This window comes from Cryptotermes secundus, unplaced genomic scaffold, assembly GCF_002891405.2.
Source record: "Cryptotermes secundus unplaced genomic scaffold, Csec_1.0 scaffold568, whole genome shotgun sequence".
Lineage (NCBI taxonomy): Eukaryota > Metazoa > Arthropoda > Insecta > Blattodea > Kalotermitidae > Cryptotermes > Cryptotermes secundus.
In genome coordinates this window covers 232,326-253,369 of record NW_019725423.1, presented here as the reverse complement: position 1 = coordinate 253,369, position 21,044 = coordinate 232,326, and the positions used below count along the sequence as shown (strand labels likewise).

The 21,044-nt window shown below is 40.8% G+C and overlaps 1 protein-coding gene across 4 annotated transcripts in view; it reads left to right on the top strand.

The window, feature by feature from the left end:
* The first annotated feature begins 1,018 nt into the window (after positions 1-1,018).
* LOC111863385 (microtubule-associated protein futsch) overlaps positions 1,019-21,044 on the top strand; it is a 76,255-nt gene continuing 56,229 nt past the window's right edge. For 2 of the 4 annotated variants that reach the window (XR_002842593.2, XM_023849655.1), the window contains exon 1: positions 1,019-1,198. Coding sequence is in view for 3 of the 4 variants with exons in the window: in XM_023849655.1 (XP_023705423.1) it covers positions 1,030-1,198 (169 nt within the window). In the remaining variant the exon portion in view is untranslated. Of the gene's footprint in view, positions 1,199-13,387; positions 13,759-21,044 lie in introns of those variants that run through there. The other 2 variants (XM_023849656.2, XM_023849657.2) reach the window with 2 other exon arrangements.

Here is a 21,044-nt window from a genome sequence, read left to right as displayed (position 1 = left end):
GCATCTGGTCTGCAGCCAGTTCCTGCTGTCTCTCTCTTCATGCTTTTGAGTATTGAGAATCGTGTCAATGTGGTGAATTCTAAACACTGTTAAACAGTTTTAAGATGACAGAAAGAATAAATAATAATACTAATTGAAATCTCGGTAGATGGTTTGTTAAGTGGATGAGAGGTTGATCTGACGGTTGATCAGTGAATTGCATGGAGAGATGGCTGAAGACGATGACTGTGACAGTAAACAAGGGGACTGAATAGGTTGAAAAAATCAGAAAATACTGAGTTGTTCATTTACGGTCATTGAAGTTAATTATAAAATTTCGTTGGAAGTATTTGGTGACTCTTCTGGCGTGAATTCTTTGCAAAACCGTTCATCTTTAGTCGTTCCGCAGCCTCAGAAGTACGCAATAGTAGATGTGCAGAAAAGTTCCCGTGGGTGGACAAAATCACTCTACTTCTCCTTTCCCCGCAAGAAATTCGGATTACAGCAATTTCAATTAATTGAAATCTTTCTAGATTAGTTGATGGCATTGTAAATAATTCTTCGAATTCGCGTATTGCGGGGAATGTTTTCATGTCCAAATGTTCGTTCCTTATCATGATGCTGCCCACGAAATTGGTCCTCCGAAATTCCCTCAGATGATTAGCTGCCTGCAATGAGAAACACTTCAATCGCACAGGATCTGAAATGATTCAGTCAGACTATTTTCGGTGTTTTGTGTGTGAGGTTATGTTCTAAATAGAATGCTTCACATTACAACATCAGTCCGAAGTGGATGGAATTATAGTGGACTAATGGCTTTACTTGCATGTTTACTCGTACTTTCGGGTTAGCCTATTGACATGATGGTATCCATACATGTTTGCTGACGCAAAATTTCAACTGGCGTTACCCCTGGGAGTTTAGTAACAATTCTCAACAAGGACAGTTCATTGAGGCCGGCTGGGAGAGGATGCTGCGCTTGCGGGTGAATTATTCTCTGTAGTGAAGTAATTCTCATATGCTAAACTTGACTTTTCAGAGTGACCCGTCATGAGTCTCACATCGAAAGGACCTCTGTTCTTGAGAGTGAGTGTGCCTGAAGGATTGGATGCGGCACTCGAGGGCCTTACACGTGAGGTTCTGAAACGCCAGCCCAAAGACATTTACTGGTTCGCGGCTCAGCACTTCGAGAAACTTGTCAAATTGCGGGACATGGGAGGTGAGTGTGGGAAGCATGTATAAGCGGCTTGATGGCAAATCTCTACATATATGTCCGTGCAATAAACCTACGAATGAATGTAAACTTGAAGAGTTCTATCTTCTGGCATACAGAGCCATGCAGTCTGTTGAAAGTCAACCGACGTTTCTGAGGAACATGTCTTCAAGGCCAAAGGATGTCGAGCAAGAAATCAACGTGAAAGCAACTGAAAAGCAGTACTTCAACGTTGGTTTCTTATTCGACTTATTCTTCGATTCTGAAGATGGAGGAAAAATGTTCCTCAGAAACGTCGGTTGACTTTCAACGGACTACATAGCGTTATGTCCCAGAAGACAGAACTCTCCATAACCACCGCTGTGAGAACCTCATATCTTACATGAATATAAATTTTCCTAAATGTCAAAGTAATGTTGGTAAACCACGGATCACACTGGTACCTGTTTTGTAACTATGTCGATTCAAATATATCTGCCGAGTTCCGCGTGAGCAAGAAAGGGGGGGGAGTCGGCCTGAACTGCATGATAGAAGGCCTATTATCGGATTTCCGTAATCATTTGAAGTTCATCGTGACAAAACCCAATATCTCCAGATGATCGGCCTGTCATGGAGTTGGGTTTTTGGTGGTACTCACGACATCGAGCAAGTTAGCTGATGCGGTATCAATTGTGATGAAGTTCGGGCCTCGGCCGAGCCACCGGCTGTCCGGACTGGGTACTTGCGCGGGTTTCCGTAACCCTTCGAGACGAAAGCCGAGAGAATAGTTCCACCTCATTTTAAGCCAATATTGCTTCCATCCTAATCCTTTTGAATTTATTATGCACAAATTATCCTTCCATGTGACTGCTATACAGACGGGGTTGCTGGTAGCTGCAGTAAATAAATAAATAAATATATATATATATTCACATTGTAAAATTTATAACTAGGCAATGGCACGATAAACACCTTACGTAAGAGCACTCAACAATAGGACGAATGTTTATAGCTCGTTGCTAGGCAACAGTCAGCGCGCCAATGGGCTGGCGAGATAGCTGTCTTGTGACTGGTTTTCTATCGAATCCGCGCCGCGACCTTTGCTATGCAGTGGTTCGGCAAACATGTATCAGCAAAAGAGACTGTGTTTTCCGTGTGGTCCATGCCGAAGGCTTATAAGAGAAGTGTATGAAGTGACAGACAATTCAGTCATAACCTGGAGGAACGAATTCAAACCAGGAGCTCAGAAGAGAACAAAAGGTCGGCCTGTGAAGATTTTATGTGATCAGAAGAATTGATTTATGTGTAATATTTGGAGTGACTTGAAGCGCTTTTCCCTATGAGAGAACTAGTGTGTGTGTGTGTGTGTGTGTGTGTGTGTGCGTGCGCGTGTGTGCGTGCGCACGTGCGTAACACTGAATTGTAATGTGCGAAATCAGCGATAGCGCTGTATTTAAATGTGATTAAGAGAGACCGTGACCAAGGTGCTAATAAATCCAATCATCCGAAATAGAACCCGTCATTCTTGTCACGCGTACCACCCTACGCACGTGACAATATAAATAAGACACTTCAGCACATATTCTCCGACATATTCTCATCAACACTATGGTTAAAAATAGCCTGAGAGTATGGCAGGTATATGTGGGTGGTGGAGGAAGCGCACGACGTCATACATCCGTTGACTCCTCGCCTTCTGCGAAGCAGATGTTAATGTGGTAATTACCAGCAATGCTAAGGTAGGGACCTCAACATCTACAGCGTGCCAAGATCAGCGCTAATAAATACAATAAGACCTAGGCTTTTCGGAAGGGTGTAGATACCATTCGATTCGTTTAAAATAAACGTAACAAGTCCACATTTCTGCTGCCGAAAGTAATGTTCATATATTGGAGTCATATTAATTCATGAACCAATGTGACTATGCTTGGAAAATCGGATGAAGTGGAACATAACGTGTTTATGGCTCCGTGACGAATAATATGTATTCATATTTTGTCCCACGTTGAAAAATATAGGAATGGAGGCAATGATACTTCATAAAGATTCTTGAATTTTCATACCTACTGAAACTGATTAAAAAAAAATTAGGTGTTAGGTCAGGATAGACTTGTCCTTGAACGGTGAATACAAACTCCGTGGCTTGTAGCCCGCAAACGAACTATATCGACAGAGCGACCGGAGCTTGTCGGCGAAGTTAGTGCCAACTTTTGCGGATAGAGGATGTCTCGTGGTCAGCGCAACGAATCCCCACGGCCGTTAATCTCGGTTTTCTGGACCAAAGCCGCTATTTCCTTGAACTAGCTCCTCAATTATCCTCACGAGGCTGAGTGGAATCCGTTCCAGACAAACTGCTTCTCAGAAAATCTGGCAACGCCGCGAATCGAACCCAGGACCCCTGGATTTGTAGCTAGGAACTCTGACCACTAGACCACAGAGGCGGTCCTAGATACATTACATTAATTAATTTCACAATCCTAACAAACTATGTCAGTATCACCGTAATACCACACCCAATCCAATTATTTCATTACTTAAGAAACATTAAACTACAGAAAGTCTTATTATGACAACAGACGAAGTTATGTAGCTGTAAAGGTTTATTTAAACACATATATTCACACACGATAAAACACAAAAGGGACGTTGTTTTCCTTTGCTCATTTTCAATCTCGCTCTTACTCATCTTAATATTACCAAAATTATTAGTGAGGGATCTGATGACCACCTCTGAGGTCTAGTGGTCAGAGTTCCTGCCTACAGATCCAGAGGTTCGATTCCCTGCGCTACCAGATTTTCTGAGAAGTAGTGGGCCTGGAACGGCGTCCACTCAGTCTCGTGAGGATAATTGAGGAGCCATTACAAGGAAATAGCGGCTACGGTCTAGAAAACCGACATTAACGGCTGTGGAGATCCGTTGCGCTGACCACGTGACTTCCTCTATCTGCAAAATTTGGCACTAACTTCGCCGACAAGCGGCGGTCGCTCGGTCGGCATAGTTCGCTTGCGGACTACAGACCACGGAGTTTGTTTGTTTGAGGGATCTGATGAATATAGTTAAACCATCTTTGAGCCAGCCAGTAGTGAAAACTGTGGACTTGTTGACTGATAGCCGGATTTCTGAAACAATTAAAGCCTTAGATATTTAAATATGATGTTCACTTTGTGTTATTTAGTTAATTCCTCTGTATTACAATTTACTCTTAGGTAAGACAAGTTGTGAAACAAAGTCTCTTAATTCTGAGAAGCATACTTCTCCATTACACGCGCTATAGCTAGAGGCTGTGGATCCCTGTATTTGCTGATGACGTCTCCTGGGCAATTGTTGAGTGTGTAAGCCAACTGGGAGGGGAGACGAGTTCAATATTGTCGGATAAACAAGAGAATGAGAACAGTGTAGACCAGTAGTGTCTGATCTGGGCTACATTTTTAGTTCACGGATGTTGTGCAAGGCGCTCTACATGTATAGACTATGTATTATAAACTTGGTTTATCTTCGCTCCAGCCCTTTTGTAGAATCATTTCTCAATTCTTAACGATGCTTAAATCTGCCGATATTATCGTGATTTTACTGTGATTCTGTGTAAGTGTTTGGATTTTATCTTAAATGTAAGTCACGGTCGTTCCATCCTACATAGATTTCTGTTCATCATTTCTAATAATTAGTCCGCTGCTTCACGCCAATGCTTTTCGGCTTCGCTTTAGATTTCGGCATTATGAAGTACAAGAATATCAGGAGGGATTGGAATTAAATGGAAATTCTGAGCTTCGGTCTAGAAATAAAAGCAGGCTTATAAGTGGCTAAGTATATGCTGATGTCTCGTGACCAACATGCAGTGCATAATCATAATACAAATAAACTCACGTAAAAATTAAATCGTTTGGAAATATGCAAAATTCACATATTTGGGAACGGCAGTAACAACAAATTAAAATGCTATTCACGAGGAAGTTAACGGTATATATTTGGGCAATACTTGTCATCATTCGATTCAGAATCTTTATTCTTCTTTTCTGTGATTAGACACCTAGTATTACAATATGAAGAACTATATGTTACTTTTATATTGTTGTGAAACTTGTTCTCTCGGCCGAAAGAAAGAATAGACTTAAATTCAGTGTGTTTAAGGACAGATTTCTGAGGAGAATATCTGGAACTAGGAGAGAGGAAACAGCAGCAGGACGGACAACATTGCACAAACAGAAGCTTTATAATGTATAGATTATCTGTAACAAATAATATTAGGATGGTCAAATCGAAGAGAATCAGATAGGCGGAACATGTAGCATGCATAGGAGGGAAGAGGAATGCATGTGAAGTTTAATTGGAAAACTTGATGGGATAAGACCACTTGGGAGACCTAGGTATTGAAGGGATAAGATTTACATTAGTTGTTAAACTAAATAGGATGTGAATGGTACAATAGGCCAGAAGTGGCCACAGTACAAGGGACATAGTCCCACCTCACAAGCAATAAAAAAAGGATGTAAACCCTATACAATTAAGCTATGGCAGAGCCCAGTGACGGGCTCTTTTGGACAAGGCACACAAAATTAGGGCTCCTTAAAAACCGATATAACTTGACCATCTGAGCGACTATCAGCTTTATAAGGAGAATTATGTTCATTGTAATTAGTTGGCTACATAACTTTGTAAGTCGACACGGGGTCATAAAGTAAGTGAATAACTAACAGATACTTGTGTAAGCTGCCGAGGTTACGTAGAGGACACGGGAAAATACAACAAACTGACCTGTCCCACCGCTCCCTAAGTCCTGTCAATACAAACCTCATATGGAATGATAGGGTCTCGAACTCTAGTCACTTATTCTATAAAAGAATAATAAGACCAGAGGAATGTTCTTGTACACTTCCTGAAAGAGGTAAATCAAGGCGAAACTATTTCAGTCGGGTCACTGATTGAGAAACTGCACTTCACTCCAGCTTCAGGGGAGTACGGCTCGTTGATTACTATACTCCATCATTTGTTCAAGTGTGCAATGTCTCCGCACTTGATGGGTAGGCTCGATATACTCCTATTTGCATAGGTCTTGGAAAAAGAGACGACTGCCCGAAGTCTTTTGATCTCAGAAACTAGGTGTTCAGAGCTGTAGACTATAATTTCCTTTCCTCTTAATGAGCAGAATGGTGTAGCGGCAACAATATAGGCTTGCACGTGGAATGTAACCTTCTTTAGTATGGGAAGAATTACTGGATATTTTGAGAATATTAATATTTTTCTTCAGTATTTTCGCGAGAATGATGGGATAGAATTGTGAACTAGGCCGCAACAATCTCCTTCCACATCTTTGCTTACTCATCAATCATGTTCATCTTCTTAGCCCATTTGACGTCATGACCTCTACAGTTCAAAACCACGTCACACATTAAGTTAACCAGTCCACTGACTGCCCCCGGATCCATGTAAGTAGATCAGTTGGCTTTCATTCTTCCTTTGTATTCGGGGCATCCGGAGTCGAATATGACCATGATATAGCTCAGTTGGTATAGAGACGGGTTTTAGACTGGACGACCGGGGTTCAATTCTCATCAAGACGGAAATATTTTTCTTTTTTCCTCATATTCCAGACCGGCTCTAGGGCCAACCCGGCCTTCTATCCAATGGGCACGCGGGGACTCTTTGTCCGGGGGTAAAGCAGCCGGATCCTGAAGCTGACCACTCATCTCCATCTATTGCCGAGGTCAAGAATAGTGCAGCTTTACCTCCATTTCCCCATATGTCTTAATGGGGTCGTGCTTAATTAGTTAAACACAGGGAATACGTTATATTTTGCCAGCTACTGTAAATGAGATTTCCATGGTTTCACCCGGCGTGTCTGCAGATCCTGACCTAGCTGCTTAAAACATGTTTTTTTTTTCAGCTTAACATTCAAAATAATTCCACTAAAAATACCTTTCTAAAAATGACAAATTTGACGGCTGTGTGGATTTGTATTAAACTCGTCTAAATTGTGTAGCACTAACCTACCTATTTGTGTGTGTATATGTTTGCAGAAAGGTTTATCCAAAAATTTCTAGCTTATGGAATGTACCACTATGTAGTCCGTTGAAAGTCAACCGGTATTTCGGAGGAATATATCGCATCCATATTCACGGTTGATGAATAGGTCAAGCAAGACACCTTCATGAAGCAGGCAGAAGCAAGCAGGTCTCTGTTTTATATCACATATGATAAAATTCTTTATATCAACAGCTGTGAGAACCCCAAAACCTATATGTCTTATTCGGTTCGGTTGAGTCGTTACACAGAAAATTATTTCCCATTTTGAATTCTAAAAATAGGCATTTTATCTAAATTGATCATAATAATAATTTTTATCTGAATCGACGTTGAATATAATCCACGTTTTCTTGGATTTAAGCTGTCTTTGCCATAGGCCGATGGCTGATCAGGTGTTATCTTGTGATATGAGGCAATGCATATTTTGAATTCCTTGTTGCAGGCAACACCATGCACTGAGAAAATTTTCTCTGAGTTTTGTACACTAACTCTAAGTTAATTCCAAATATGGAGATTTATATTTTATACAACATTTGCATAACAGTTAAGGAGTACTGGTTTACAGAATCAATAATCCGTGTGGTGGGGTAAGACTGAGTCCCACTGGCATGTCGTACGGCAGTGAGACTGAGTCCCACTGGCATGTCGTACGGTAGTGAACCTATTGTATCAGGCCCGAATGTTAATGAGTGTGGAGCAGTCGGTGAAATGAGGAGTGGCAGAGGAAACAGAAGTACTCGGAGAAAAATCTCCAGAGGACACTTTTTCCACCATAATTCCCACATTACTTCCCTTGAGATTGAACCCGTACCGCCAGTGGGAAGCTGGCAACTACCCGTCTAGACCACAGAGGGTATCTGAGCCAAATGAGAATACTTGGTAAAGGTTAGCCATGGACAGGGTTTGCCCGGGCAGTCCCGGCCAGTTAATTAGAAGTTGAAGAAATGTTCCGGATGTCAAGTTTGAACAACTGTATACTCTTTTAACACAACTTGGTCCCCGAGACAGACGTTCGTTCCAAACACCGACACACTCTTTTTCGTACTTTGTCTTCAGCGAGAAGAAGCAAACGAAAGACGCTCGGGGGCTTATTTACAGCGTGTCAGGGCTTTGGGAGGAAGCGGTGGCGATAGCCTAATTGACGTAATGATCCAGCATTTGCCTCAAGGAATTGAAGAAAGCCTTGAGAAAAACTGTCAAGATTGCCGTGTCCCTGCCGAGATTGGAACGAGCACATCCCTAACACAGGTCTATCTATCTGTTTGTAGAGTGTTTCTTTCTTAATTCGCTTAGTGCGGGGGTGGAGTCCAACTGGGTCCACTTGGCACGGCGGCCACTGATTGGCCTATTGTAGCCTGCCCCGGGTGATTATGATGATGGAGAATTTGGTGGAATAAAGATCGGCAGGGGAAACCGAAGTACTCGGAGAAAACCCGCCCCAGCGCCACTTTGTCCACCACAAATCCCACTTGATCAGACCCGAGTTTGTAACCGGGCCGCCGCGGTGGAAAGCCAGAGACTAACCGCTTGAGCTATGGCGCGGCCTTTGTGGAGTGTTGCTGCTGCACCAGTCAGGGAATTTTCTTATTGTGTGTTTATAAACAAGAGGTCTGAGCAATGTTCAATAAGTGTGTCCCTCCCAACGCCCCTCCATCCTCTTCAAAATACTTTTTTTTTTTTTCGATTTCAAGAGATATCGCCATCCTGGACCCACATCTAACTTCCTGCCATCGCCGACTTGTGTAAGACAAACATTTCTGTAACGATATAATAATTAATATATTCGACGGAGAAGTTACGTCACTGACTAATGGAGCTGAGCCCTTCTTGAGAAGTTGCCAATTGTGCAGCTACTCAAGAACTTCCCAGCATTTTATGGAAACCGAAGTTTCATTACCGTGTTCACAAGAGCCATCCAGCGGTCCCTATCCTGGGCCAGACCAATCCAATCCATACCATCCCATCCTAACTCTCTGAGATAAATTTTAATATTGTTCACCCACCTACGCCTTGGTCTTCCCAGTGGTTTCTTCCTTCCTGGTTTCCCACCAATATCCTACATGCATTGGGGAAGTTACGTGCTTCCTTTAATTATAGAAAATGAGTCTGACGTTCAGTTTACTACCGGCAGGACGGAGATCTCTGTTTAATGAAAGTGTACCTTTTCTATGCAATGTACCAAGGATGGCCTGCGCTGAAGGATTTGTTAACTGTTGGAATTCACGCAAGGAAAACACGGCACGAAGACAGAACAACAACGATTCTTTGTTTACACTGTTAGGAGCTATAAAGTTTGTTATCAGTCTCACGTGCGGGAGATGGTTTCCTGGTTCGAATGACTCATTACAGAAAATGGAGGGATGCCAATATAATCTCCTGTTTATTTAGCGGGATCTTATCTAACTGCCATCATGTTACCAATTAGTACACAATTTAGCAATTTTGCAGTTCAGAAGCACAGTGAAATCTGTAAAATCAGAGGTTCTTACAGCGGTGGTTATGAAGCTATACCTTTTGCAGCTTGCTGCCTGATTCATGCTGGTTTATTGCTTGGCGTTCTTTTCAACACTGAAGATGGACGCGATATGTTCCTCCAAAATGTTGGCTGACTTTCAATGGACTGCACAGTATTACTTCCCAGAAGACAGCATGCAATGAAATCCATCTGTAACGAAGTTCTGAGTTGCCTGAACGTCTTCTTTCAGACAGATTTCAGTTTAAAACACATCCCATGAATTCAAGGTCAAGATATTTTCTTTTCCAGTATAGGTAAAAAGTTTTAAGTTAATTATTTAAGCACTACACCATGAAGGTGTATAGGGGAGTGGATGTACAGATCCACATTTTCTTGACCTCGGCACTAGTTGGTGGTGAGTGGCACAGCTTCACGCCCCTGCCGTTTACCCCCGGTACCCATTCGATAGGAGGTTGGGTGGACGCCAGCCAGTCTAGACGACGTGGAGAAGAGAAAATGCTCGCCCCCTCGGTTGTCCAGCCCATAGCTAGTCGCTATACCGACTGAGCTACCCCGGCTCTTATTTCTTTTCCAGTATTCCATTCTAATATTTTGCCTCCCAACTGTTTCACGTATGTTACTTCACTGATAAGTTACAGAGGGCAAGGTGAGGAAGAAATGCACATGGATGGAATACGACAGACATAAATACTTGAAATATGCATTAAACAAAATGAGTACTGATAATGTGGTAAGTGGCTCCGGCTGGCTTAAGCTCTTTCAACTTACTGTTACCCGCTGACAAAAGGAATTAAAAGTAAGTAAAGGTATCCCTGTAACAGGCCGTGGAGGCCCATAGGGTTGTGAGATGTTGAGATTCCCACATTTTCTAGACAATCGGATCATAGATGGCGGTAAGGATGTCAGCCTTAGGCACCGACCGCCCTTTACCCCCAGGAATATTCCAGGAATATTCCTGGTACTAATTTCTGTTAGAGACTGGGTCGACCCCAGGGCCATAGTGTGGCTGGAAGGATTGGGTAAATTGAAAAATCCCACCTCATCGGGATTCGATCCCGCGACCTTCCGGCTTATAGCATAGTGCCTCAACCAACTACGCTACCGCGTGCCCCTGTCGAAAGGAATTACGTGTACAAAATAGTTCAAGTATTCACTGTTTGAGAATTAATTCATATTCAGAAGAAGCCAGAAAGTCCAGGTGCAAACTTATCTCTTGAGAAATATCCGCACGTTATTGATAAGGATGTGGGAGCGTTTGATTAATATTTATTATATTAATTCCTTCAGATAACCTACAGAATTGCTGACACTGTTTCTTTTTTAATTCTTATCGTTCAAATTTTATCAGTACCTAGGCTTGCCAGTTATGGAACGGATTTAGTTTCAACGAAAGAATTTACAACAGGTGATCACAGTGCTGCCATCCCCACCTATAAAAATTGTTATCTTCGTAGACTACTAAATGTACGAACTTGAGACCTAGTGATCCTTTTGCTGGTGATGAGCAGGTAATGCCTTTATGTGTTGATCACGTGACCAAGAAAACTGTTCTCAGTTCCTAGGTAGCCGTTCCGACCTGCAATCTGTTAGTGGAACTTGCGTGTGCCTGCTAAGTCGCCTGAAAACACCTTAATTACAAATCCCCGTTCAGTACCCTTTCTTATAGTGAACACAATTCTGCCGTTAATCTTATCCGCTCTGTGACTGCTTGGACACGGTTTTATTTCTACTAACACATAACGAGTTTCTGAGTACGATTTTAATGGAAATACCGTGTTGTGGACGAGCAGGTTAGCATAGCAGTAACGAATCTAACTCACAATCTGAAAATTCCTGATTCGAATATCAGCCAGGATCCTCATATCCTTGTTCTGATGATTTTCCTCAGATTCTCCAGGAGAACAGCGGATATTCCTCTAAAGCAAGTTCCCTCTCCGCCACTGATAGTGTCCTTACTTCCGTGGGGTGGGGCGAGACTAACTCCATTTGGAACTTCGGCCGCTAATTGGCCTGCTGTACCAGTCCCGTCTGATAGTATGCAGCAGTCTATAGAATGAGAATTGACAGGTAAAAACCAAAGTACTTGGAAGAAACCTGTCCTAGTGTCACTTGGTCCACCAAAAATCCCACATCACTTGACCTGGAATTGAAACCAGGCCGCCGTGGTGGGAAACCGGCGACTAACCGCCTGAGATATGGCACGACCTGTCTGATAGGGTTAGTCTCGGTCTTATACCCTATCAGTTAATACACCTCCATAATAAACTTCGAAAAATTAGCTAAGGTCCAACAGCTGTTTGAAAAGCGTACTAACTGATATGATATAAGAAGAGCAAGCGATTGGCAGAGTAGCAACGCATGTTACCTGTTCGGAAAGTACCAGGTTCGAATCTTGTCGGGGTCGCCTATGATGACAAGGTTTCTCTGTTGCTGTGATAGGTTGTAATGGATCCGACTTCCACCCGAATACAAGTCATCCAGTTACTATGCAAGATATGAGAAAAGTCCACTAACCACTCGGCCAATGGTCAGATAAAGAAGTTGACTTCCAGGTAATAAGAAGTCCGTATTTTCTAAAAACCACGATTGACCGAAATCACGACAGAGCGGCAGTAGATAGTTTTCAGTTATTACATCAGTTTCCTCGGGTAACAATAAATCGTGGAAATACTGAAGTCCAGGTAGACGTGCAAATACGTCTAATATATCCATTACAACTTTTGTCTCGTTTTGCTGGAGAAGGGCTCAACATGTCGCAGGTTCACTCTGACCCAGACAATAACCAACATACGCAGTCATGCCCTACCTCACAAAAATATAAGTAAGCATCAGTCCCCACAAGACTAGTTTATCCTGTCCAGTGGAGCGAAATACAGGAATGGCGACAGAGTTCACGAAAAGCAATGTACTAATTTCGTGAGGGAATTTAATGGAGCTCAGGTAATACAGAGACCAGGCTATGTGCTGGATGACCGAGGAATTTGGAGCTAGATTCCTGGCAGGGACAAGTAATTTTCCCTTCTCCAACGCGTTCAGACCCATTCTGCAGTCCAGTCACTCCGATGGGTACAGGGGCGTTTTCCCCCGGGGGTTAAGCGACTGGGGCGTGAAGCTGACAACACACCTTCTAACGTCGCTTGAAGCAGTAACTCGCATTCCGCCATACGCCTTCATGGCATGGTACTTAATGAAACTTCTTATTCATTGCTTAACTGGAATATAGTGTTTGCCTTCATATGTATGTCTGTCTGTCTGTCTATCTATCTATCTATCCATCTATCTATCTGTCTATCTATCTATCTGTCTGTCTGTCTCTCTATTCACCCATCCATCTAGGGCTCTACAGCCCTTTTGTTGGACCTTGGACGCTTTTTCAGTTTCTTAATCCTATACACAGTCAGAGTGACTTTATAGACGGGGATCAGTACGTCGCAAGGCACTTTCATTTGTCTGTCGTTGGAAACTTAACAAAGTGCATCTTAGTAAGTAGGCTGTTGGTAAGCATTGGAGGGTACGAGAAAGAGAGAGAAGGAAAGTCAGAAATCTTGAGAAAAAATAAAAGCGAGAAGTAAATAAGGAAAGAAAGCGACAGAGAAATGACGAAAACTCATTTTTCCACATATATGAGCCTGTCAAGCCTGGGACTGTATGCACGCTGGAGCAGAAGTAATGTCCCAGAGCTACTGGACCGCCGTTAAACACTCTGGCAGCTAGTGAGTTAGTTCTAGATGGCGCATGGACCGTCACCACATCGCTCGGAGCTGCGAGCCAAGCCCACCACAGCCCCAGTCCCTGCGTGCGTGCCTGAGAGAGTGCGTGAAAGTGTGTGGAAGTGTCATGGTGATAACAGTGCAGCATCTTGAATGACCTATGAGCTCGCTCGAGAGCCGGCGCCAAGGATAGAACCGATATACGATCAATCTACTGACGAGGAGTTAACAAGAGACAAGGATATTGTGAAAATGGCAGGCGTAGAGAGCTAATAGTGAAGGACTTGAGTTTATATTTGGACCTGGCTACTGTTCTGCTCTCTCATCATGGGATGTGTGCAGTCCTATTTTAGAAAGGGTTCGTATAATGTGCATGAAGGTAGGGGATATTACAGAACCTCACTATGGGTCAGCTGACATTCCTCTAGTCAGATCTATATTTTAATTGATCAGTGCAGTTAACGTATTGCGTAGGCCTTATTGGACGTTTTCACTCCCTCTGCGGGCATCCTACCATTTTAGATTGAATACCGCCATGCCTCTGAAAAATTGTATTTAATGTCAAGTAAAACCCAGCAATGTATGGATTAAGTTTCATATAAAGATGATATACGTAGCTAGTTATGGCCTGTCATTATTTTCTTCTGTAAAGATAAGGTTAAACAAGTTGCAAACATGAATTCACATGTTCGGTACTGAATGTGTAAACAGAGTGGGGTAAGTATAGATGATGTTTATTGTTATTTTCCTCCATTTTCTTTGTTTTAATATTACCTGTCATGTTCCGAGGCTAATAGTAGTTGTAAATGTGTAGTACTTAAGGGAGCAGGATATATGTTAATACAAGTTGTAGATCATCTGAAACTAATAATTCAAAATTTCCACTGTCTTAAAGTGATTCAGCTAGTCACTTTTAAAGTGCTGTATAAAACGTCAATAAGGATTCGTGATTTGGTTAAAATATTTTTCGTCGTGTTTGTTGAATTGTCTGAAGCTAACACAGCCGTAAATTTTCCAATTACTAATTAACCATTTCCGTGTCTTAACCCTCATACAAGATGACAGTAAAGTTAAGATGTATATTTTTGTACCTTAAAGTTGCAAACCTTTCAGTCAATTACATAAATGAGATCGAGAAACCAAAATAGTTCCTGGAATTCGGAGGCCGGTTATTACGTTCACTGTGAGCACCTTATTTATAAGAAAATTACATTAGTTTCTTTTTTGCTGATTAATTATATCTTCAGTCATATGATAGATTGCATTTATTAGCAATTTAACCTTCATTATTAAAATTAAATTAAATTGTCATCATTGCTAAGCGTGTGAAACAGTAGACCCGCACCTTGCGAAGGAATATCCGAAGTCATAAAAACTGTGATGTCAATGGAAAACTGAAAACACCATTCACATGGAGCAATGATGTACGTTGAGTCGGTAATCAGTTCGTTGTATTCCTATCAGTGTTCTGCAATTGTGTCATTGATAACTGTGTGGAGAAAGCAAGTTCTTGGCATGGCTCGTAGTGGAAAAACCTGTCATTTGCAAACCATTTATGATAAGGACTCCGATGCATGGAGTTAGCTATTGTACAAGATATACTGCATAGGAAGAGATAATTTCGTCATGGTTTCTAATACTTTACCAATAAAGTTTCGTAGGTCTGGGAATTATGACCACGTATTTCTTTCATGTCTCCTTTCTTCTAAAAATGCAAACAATGGACGGATGAGGGGAAGAGTGTGTCCGTCCGTCCAAATATTTCATCACAAAATCTACATAATGAGCTTCGATAATATGTGCTCAAGTTATTTTGAATTTATATTAAAATCTCTCCGGATTGAATTGCTATGAGCTACCCTCTAAGGTGTATATATAAAAAAGTTAAGCTATCCCTCTAACAGACAGTGGAGGCCCATAGGATTGTGAGACGTCGATGGTCCCACATTTGCTACACCATCGTTTCACAGAAGCCCAGTCGTATATGTACTGCCTGCTTGAACGTATTAAATCTTTTCATTCTGCCCACAGAGAATATTTTAGGTGTTTCGTATAGTACCCACAATAAACAGCCTTAACCACAAGGTCTATGCAATGAAGACGTAATGAGTTTCCTGCGAGTTTTAACTGAAGTTTTTATATTGTTTAGAAAAAGTTATATTTTAGAGGGCTAAAGACACAGTGTATTGATTTAAAAGACGTTGTACATAGTATAATAGTCAGTTATCGTTAAGGCATTATCTTATTGGATTGGTTTTAGCATATATCTGTTAACCCTTTACAAAGATCTAGAACTGTATTTGAAATATGTTTCGAAGTGATGGACGTTTATCGATACGCAAGGAAAATAAATCATGCTATATGCATTGTGGTTAGCTTCACTCCAATAAATTTGTAACTAGAAATTCAAAATTAAGCAATATTCTGCTCGGTAGTTCGAATCAATATAGGCACAGGCCTGCTCTTTAATTCTTGTGGATATAGGCAGGCCCATATAGAGGTGGGCCAGCAGGGCCAGGCTTTTGGCCTTGGGGGGGGGGTCAAATTATACTCCTATTTGCACGTAATTTAAAAATTAGAATAAAAAAGGAAGAATATAGTAATTCACTTCACATTACATTCTTGTCTTGTTATTATTGGCATTTCGTCTACATTCATTTATTAGGAAATGCGATCTTTTAAAGTATATATTAAAGATTCATATATTTCTGTATCTTTCGGAGTGGGGGCCTCATAATTCTGATTGACCCGAGTTCCATCTCACTTCTCTCACAAACTCGATGTACATCTACATATAAAAGGTAAAGGTACACCTGTGCTCAATAAATTAAGCACTACGCCATGAAGGCGTATGGGGGAGTGGATTTATAGATCCACATTTTCTTGACCTCGGTACTACTTCGAGGTGGGTGGTCAGCTTCACGCCCCGGCCACTTAACACCCGGGGAAAGAGCTCCCGGTACCTTTTGGACAGGAGGTTGGGTGGACCCCAGAGCCGATTTGGACGATGTGAAGAAGAGAAAATTCTTTACCGTACCGGGACTCGAACTCCGACCCCTCAGTCGTCCAGCCCGTAGCCAGTCACTATACTGACTACGCTACCCCGGCTTCTAGATATTCAATTATAGGTATATATAAATACCTGAATATGAAGTTGTATAGATTTATACATTATATATATATATATATATATATATATATATATATATATAGTTGAAGGATTTCAATATACATAGTACGTCAGCAAACTGCGTCTAAAATCATAAATCGGAACAAATTTCACATAGAAAATTTCATCTACTGATGACGTGTTACAATTTTCAGCATTACATAGACTAACTTACATAGCAGGAATGTTGGAACAGTTGCTTGCCAGACAGGCAGCACTATCTTCCGCCCTAACAAATTATACTATTCGTATATAACCAATTTATAATCTCTGGGGTCTCCCTTGTAAGCGTTGCCAAGTAATGCGACTTCTTGGCCCCCAAAACCATATGGATTTTTGAGAAGAAAAAATTATTTATTTGGTAGTGAAGAATATTATCTTCTAGGTTGCGACATCGTGTAGTCTGGTAGAATTCACGGGCGTTCCTCCGAAACGTCGGATGATCTTAAATTCCAGATGATAGTATTGTTTATAAAGATATTTCCAAAATATTTTAAATAACTAAAATGGTTTAATTTGTCAGTATGCTTAATTGAGCATCATAACTTGGAGAGGTAAATGTGATTGGAGGTATAGCTCCATGTATTATTAACCTCGGCACTACGGTTGAGTGATCGGCTTCACACCTCAGCCGCTTTATCCCACGGTATCCATCAATAGGAGAAGAGGCGAGGAAATCTCTGTCCCTACAGGGAACTGAACCCAATTCTCTGGTGATCCAGGCCGTAGGCTAGTCATTATACTGACTGAACAACCAACAAAGCTATTATAGTTTTGGAGTAAACAACACTTTTAGTGCTGCGCTTCACAAGAATAGTTCTACTTTATTGTCTATGAAATAAAAAAGAAACGACGGAATTCAGAATTTTTCAGTAGAGGCCAGTTTATTACTATCTTCCGTGTTCTCGGCCGCTTTTATTGCAATAAAATAAAATGGTTTCTTTAAAAGAGCTGGGAAAGCAGTGATGAGTCTATAATACCCCATTTTTAAATGAAGAATTCGAGCGTCCTAGTGATGTTGGTACCACTGTTGCTCTGTGCTTGGGAAGTACGTTGTTCGCATTCTTCCACGAAGCAGGCTTTCTTCTCCCGGCGTCCAAAGGTGACAATGACAACTTGATGTTTATTCACTTAGTACACGCAGTTATGAGTATATAAATGATACATACTTGGTCTTACGGCTTGTATACATAAGTCTACAAACATATGATTATTTGCTTCTCGCTCTTTTTTATTGTTACCTCCTCTTGTGTTTATCACGAATATCCTCTTCAGCTGTACCACCTGTCGACATGTTCTGTACTTGTGAAATCACTTCCGAAAATCTGTCAGCCTGAAATTCATTTATTTATATGGAGGCAAGAACGTGTCAGAATCTTGAAGAAGTGACAGTTTAGAATAAAGATTGGCACATAGTCTTGATGTAAATCTATGCACACATTCATCTCGTAGCCGGGATTCTAAACTGCTACTCATATAAACACGGCGCTTTAACATTCTTATCTACGCCCACGGCCTTTATCGTTGTTCGTATATTATTATTATCCTCATTACTATAATTACTGTTATCTTCTGCTATCACAGTGTGTTTCGTAGTACTTCTCCTGCTGAACCAGTGGTGAAACCAACCACTCAGACTTCAACATCGCGATACATTTCTTATTATGTCCTTATACTGTCTGTAAAGAATCTATTGAATGCCTTCACAGTATTGCTACCAAATTTTTAGTCCCTTAATTACAATTCCTGCAGCCCCATTGACTACCAGTGCGACACAGCATTGTATATTCTGCATTCTCTGAATATCTATGCAAAAGATTTTGTTTTAATTTCTTTTCAGCCTCAATTTGTATTACATTCCTGTCCGAGGCTACTGCTACGTAATAAGCAAAACTTGGCTTTCTCGTTTTTAATTCTTACCTGACCTATTTGCCTCAACCCGATTGCTCCATTTATTCCACAATGCTGTTATATCATGAGTTTCACATTCAGAATTATTATTATTATTATTTTCTTCTGGGCTGTTAAGTTTGTACGTAAATAAATAAGAAATTATTATTATCATCATCATCATTATCATGGTGTTGTTGTAAATAATTCTCAGCACTTTAGGCTAATTGGAATTGGATCAGATATCTTCTCGCTTTGTTGAAGATGTCTGTCACCACAACCGACTGAATCAATTCCACATACCTTAATTTGTTCTTCTGAGTGTCTTAGTGCAGTGCGTTTTGCTGAAGTGATTATTGTCTTGGTATATGTATGTCCTCAATTACTTTGAATGTTGCACATATATTCGTCATTTTTAGTGCATATCATAATCTTCCTTTAGTAAAACCTCTGTAACAATTATTCTACATAATCATCATTATATTTATGAGACAAAAATATAAACATCTTGCATCAAAATGGAAGCCACTTCATGTGATATTATTGAAACATACCTAGGAATTCTGATTGAAATACCAAGTTATATGAATATGTCATATACAAATTTCAGTTATAAATTAAAATAAATCAACACATGAGAGCACATAAAAAAATTTCTCGTATTTAAAATTCAGTAAAATTCAGATTTCTGGGAACAGTAACAAAATTAACATAGGACAAGAAGCGACTTTGCGAATGTTAGTTTCCATTTCTATAATTAAAAGCATATTGAAGCCGAGAATGTAAGTTTTAGGTTTTGCTATGAAAATGGATGTAAATATTAGTAAGGTAATGTCGTGCATAAGAAAAATGCTTTCAGATTTCTAAGTGTAAAATATACAAAATGTATGCTAGAGAAGTTGTCTTCTTCAAGGCCTTTTCTGTTGTTTAAAACTTAATATGACCATTGAATGTAGCACGTGATGGCAGACAGAAAGTTTTGTGATATTGACCTTGGGTGATGTAATTTTACGCTCTTGTTGCTTCGCCGACTGCAACGAGAAAGTCGAATAGTTTAATATATGTCGCTCCTCCAGCTCCACCGAGAAAATAATGTCGTGATTATTATATGAAACTCTAGCAATTTCAACTACTAACAGACCAGTTATTTCCGCCAAAAGAGGAAGTGTTTGCGTGGTTTGTTAAAACTGCTGACTACGTCTTTCGTTGATGAAGGCAACGGTTGAGGTGAGAGATGTAATACAATAAAATTGTGATTTGAAAATGGTTCAGGACAAATGATTTATGGTTTATATTCAGGCATTCGACCAAGAGTGCATTGGAAATACATAGAAGTTGTCATGATTTCCTGCCCCCTTATCACTCAGACTTATATAAAGGGAGCTGTGACGGTATGAAACGGAATTCTATCTTACTTTCGTTGATCTTCTGTTCACTTCCACGCTTCACACTTCCGCCAACGTGGCGAAGTTAAAGGGCAAGAAGTCTGTACAATATACAAATGACTACTACCGCATTATTCACAGGAAGTCGGTTGTATGATTTTCGATTAACAGGGGACATGCCGTTTCTGGGTGGGCAAACTAAGTTATGATAAGAGAACTGCAGCATTTATCATTATCAGACCCCCTGTTGTATACATAATTCTGAGCATTTCCAATCCATTTAACACCTTCATATCTGATATCCTTACGTTTCCAAGTGTCTGCTTCCAAGAGATTTTGTCGTCAAATTTATATGTGCTTTCTTTCTCGTCTCCCCATATTTGAATTTTCAGTCCATCTCATCTTTATTTAACTAGTCCTACAACATAGACCGGTAGATTTTTTCGTCTTGCAAGTACTTATCCATTCACTCATTCGTTCATTCATCCATCTTGCTTTTTTTTTCTGCTTCATTTCTTGCTTAATTTTATTTCTTTCTTTCCTTCTTTCTTCCTTCCTCTCGAGTTTAGGGCAGAAGACGGTTCAGACCTCACGCCTTTTCATTTTTGGCGTACCGACATCTTTACATCTCTTGTTATTTGTATGGAAGAGCTTAATAGCACTCGCTCGCCATTACTACGTGCACAACAACTCCAAGTTACCTTGCTAGGCGAATTGCTGCACATGACGATCACAGCATTTCAAACAGCTTAGTCCTAGTTGCGTCGGTATGGGCGATGTCTGGTAAAACGAAGATTGAAATATAGTCTCAAATGAATTTATAATTCAAGGCAGTGTGTCTCAGTAAAAATATACGTGGAATTTGATGTCAGTAGCGTGAAAGCCAGAACCTCTGATTAGCAACACACTATCACCTGTTTGTTTACGTGTGATTACTAAAGGGGTATGGATTAGAGAATGAATGTATTGGCCACTTATACACACCACTCGGAACAAGAAATTACAGCGCTATCGCTAATTTTCACATTTTACAAATCACCGCAGTACCCGCTAAGCTTTTTTCCAGCCTGCTGTGTCTTCATCATCCGTTTCCTGGCAACGGCTTCTAACAGTGGAGATTATTCAGCTTCACGTGCTCAGGTTTTATCTTCACAGCCTCCCGTGCAGAACCCAGCTCTCAACCGGCAGCTGACAGCTAACTGGGTCGGGTCGGGTCGAGTC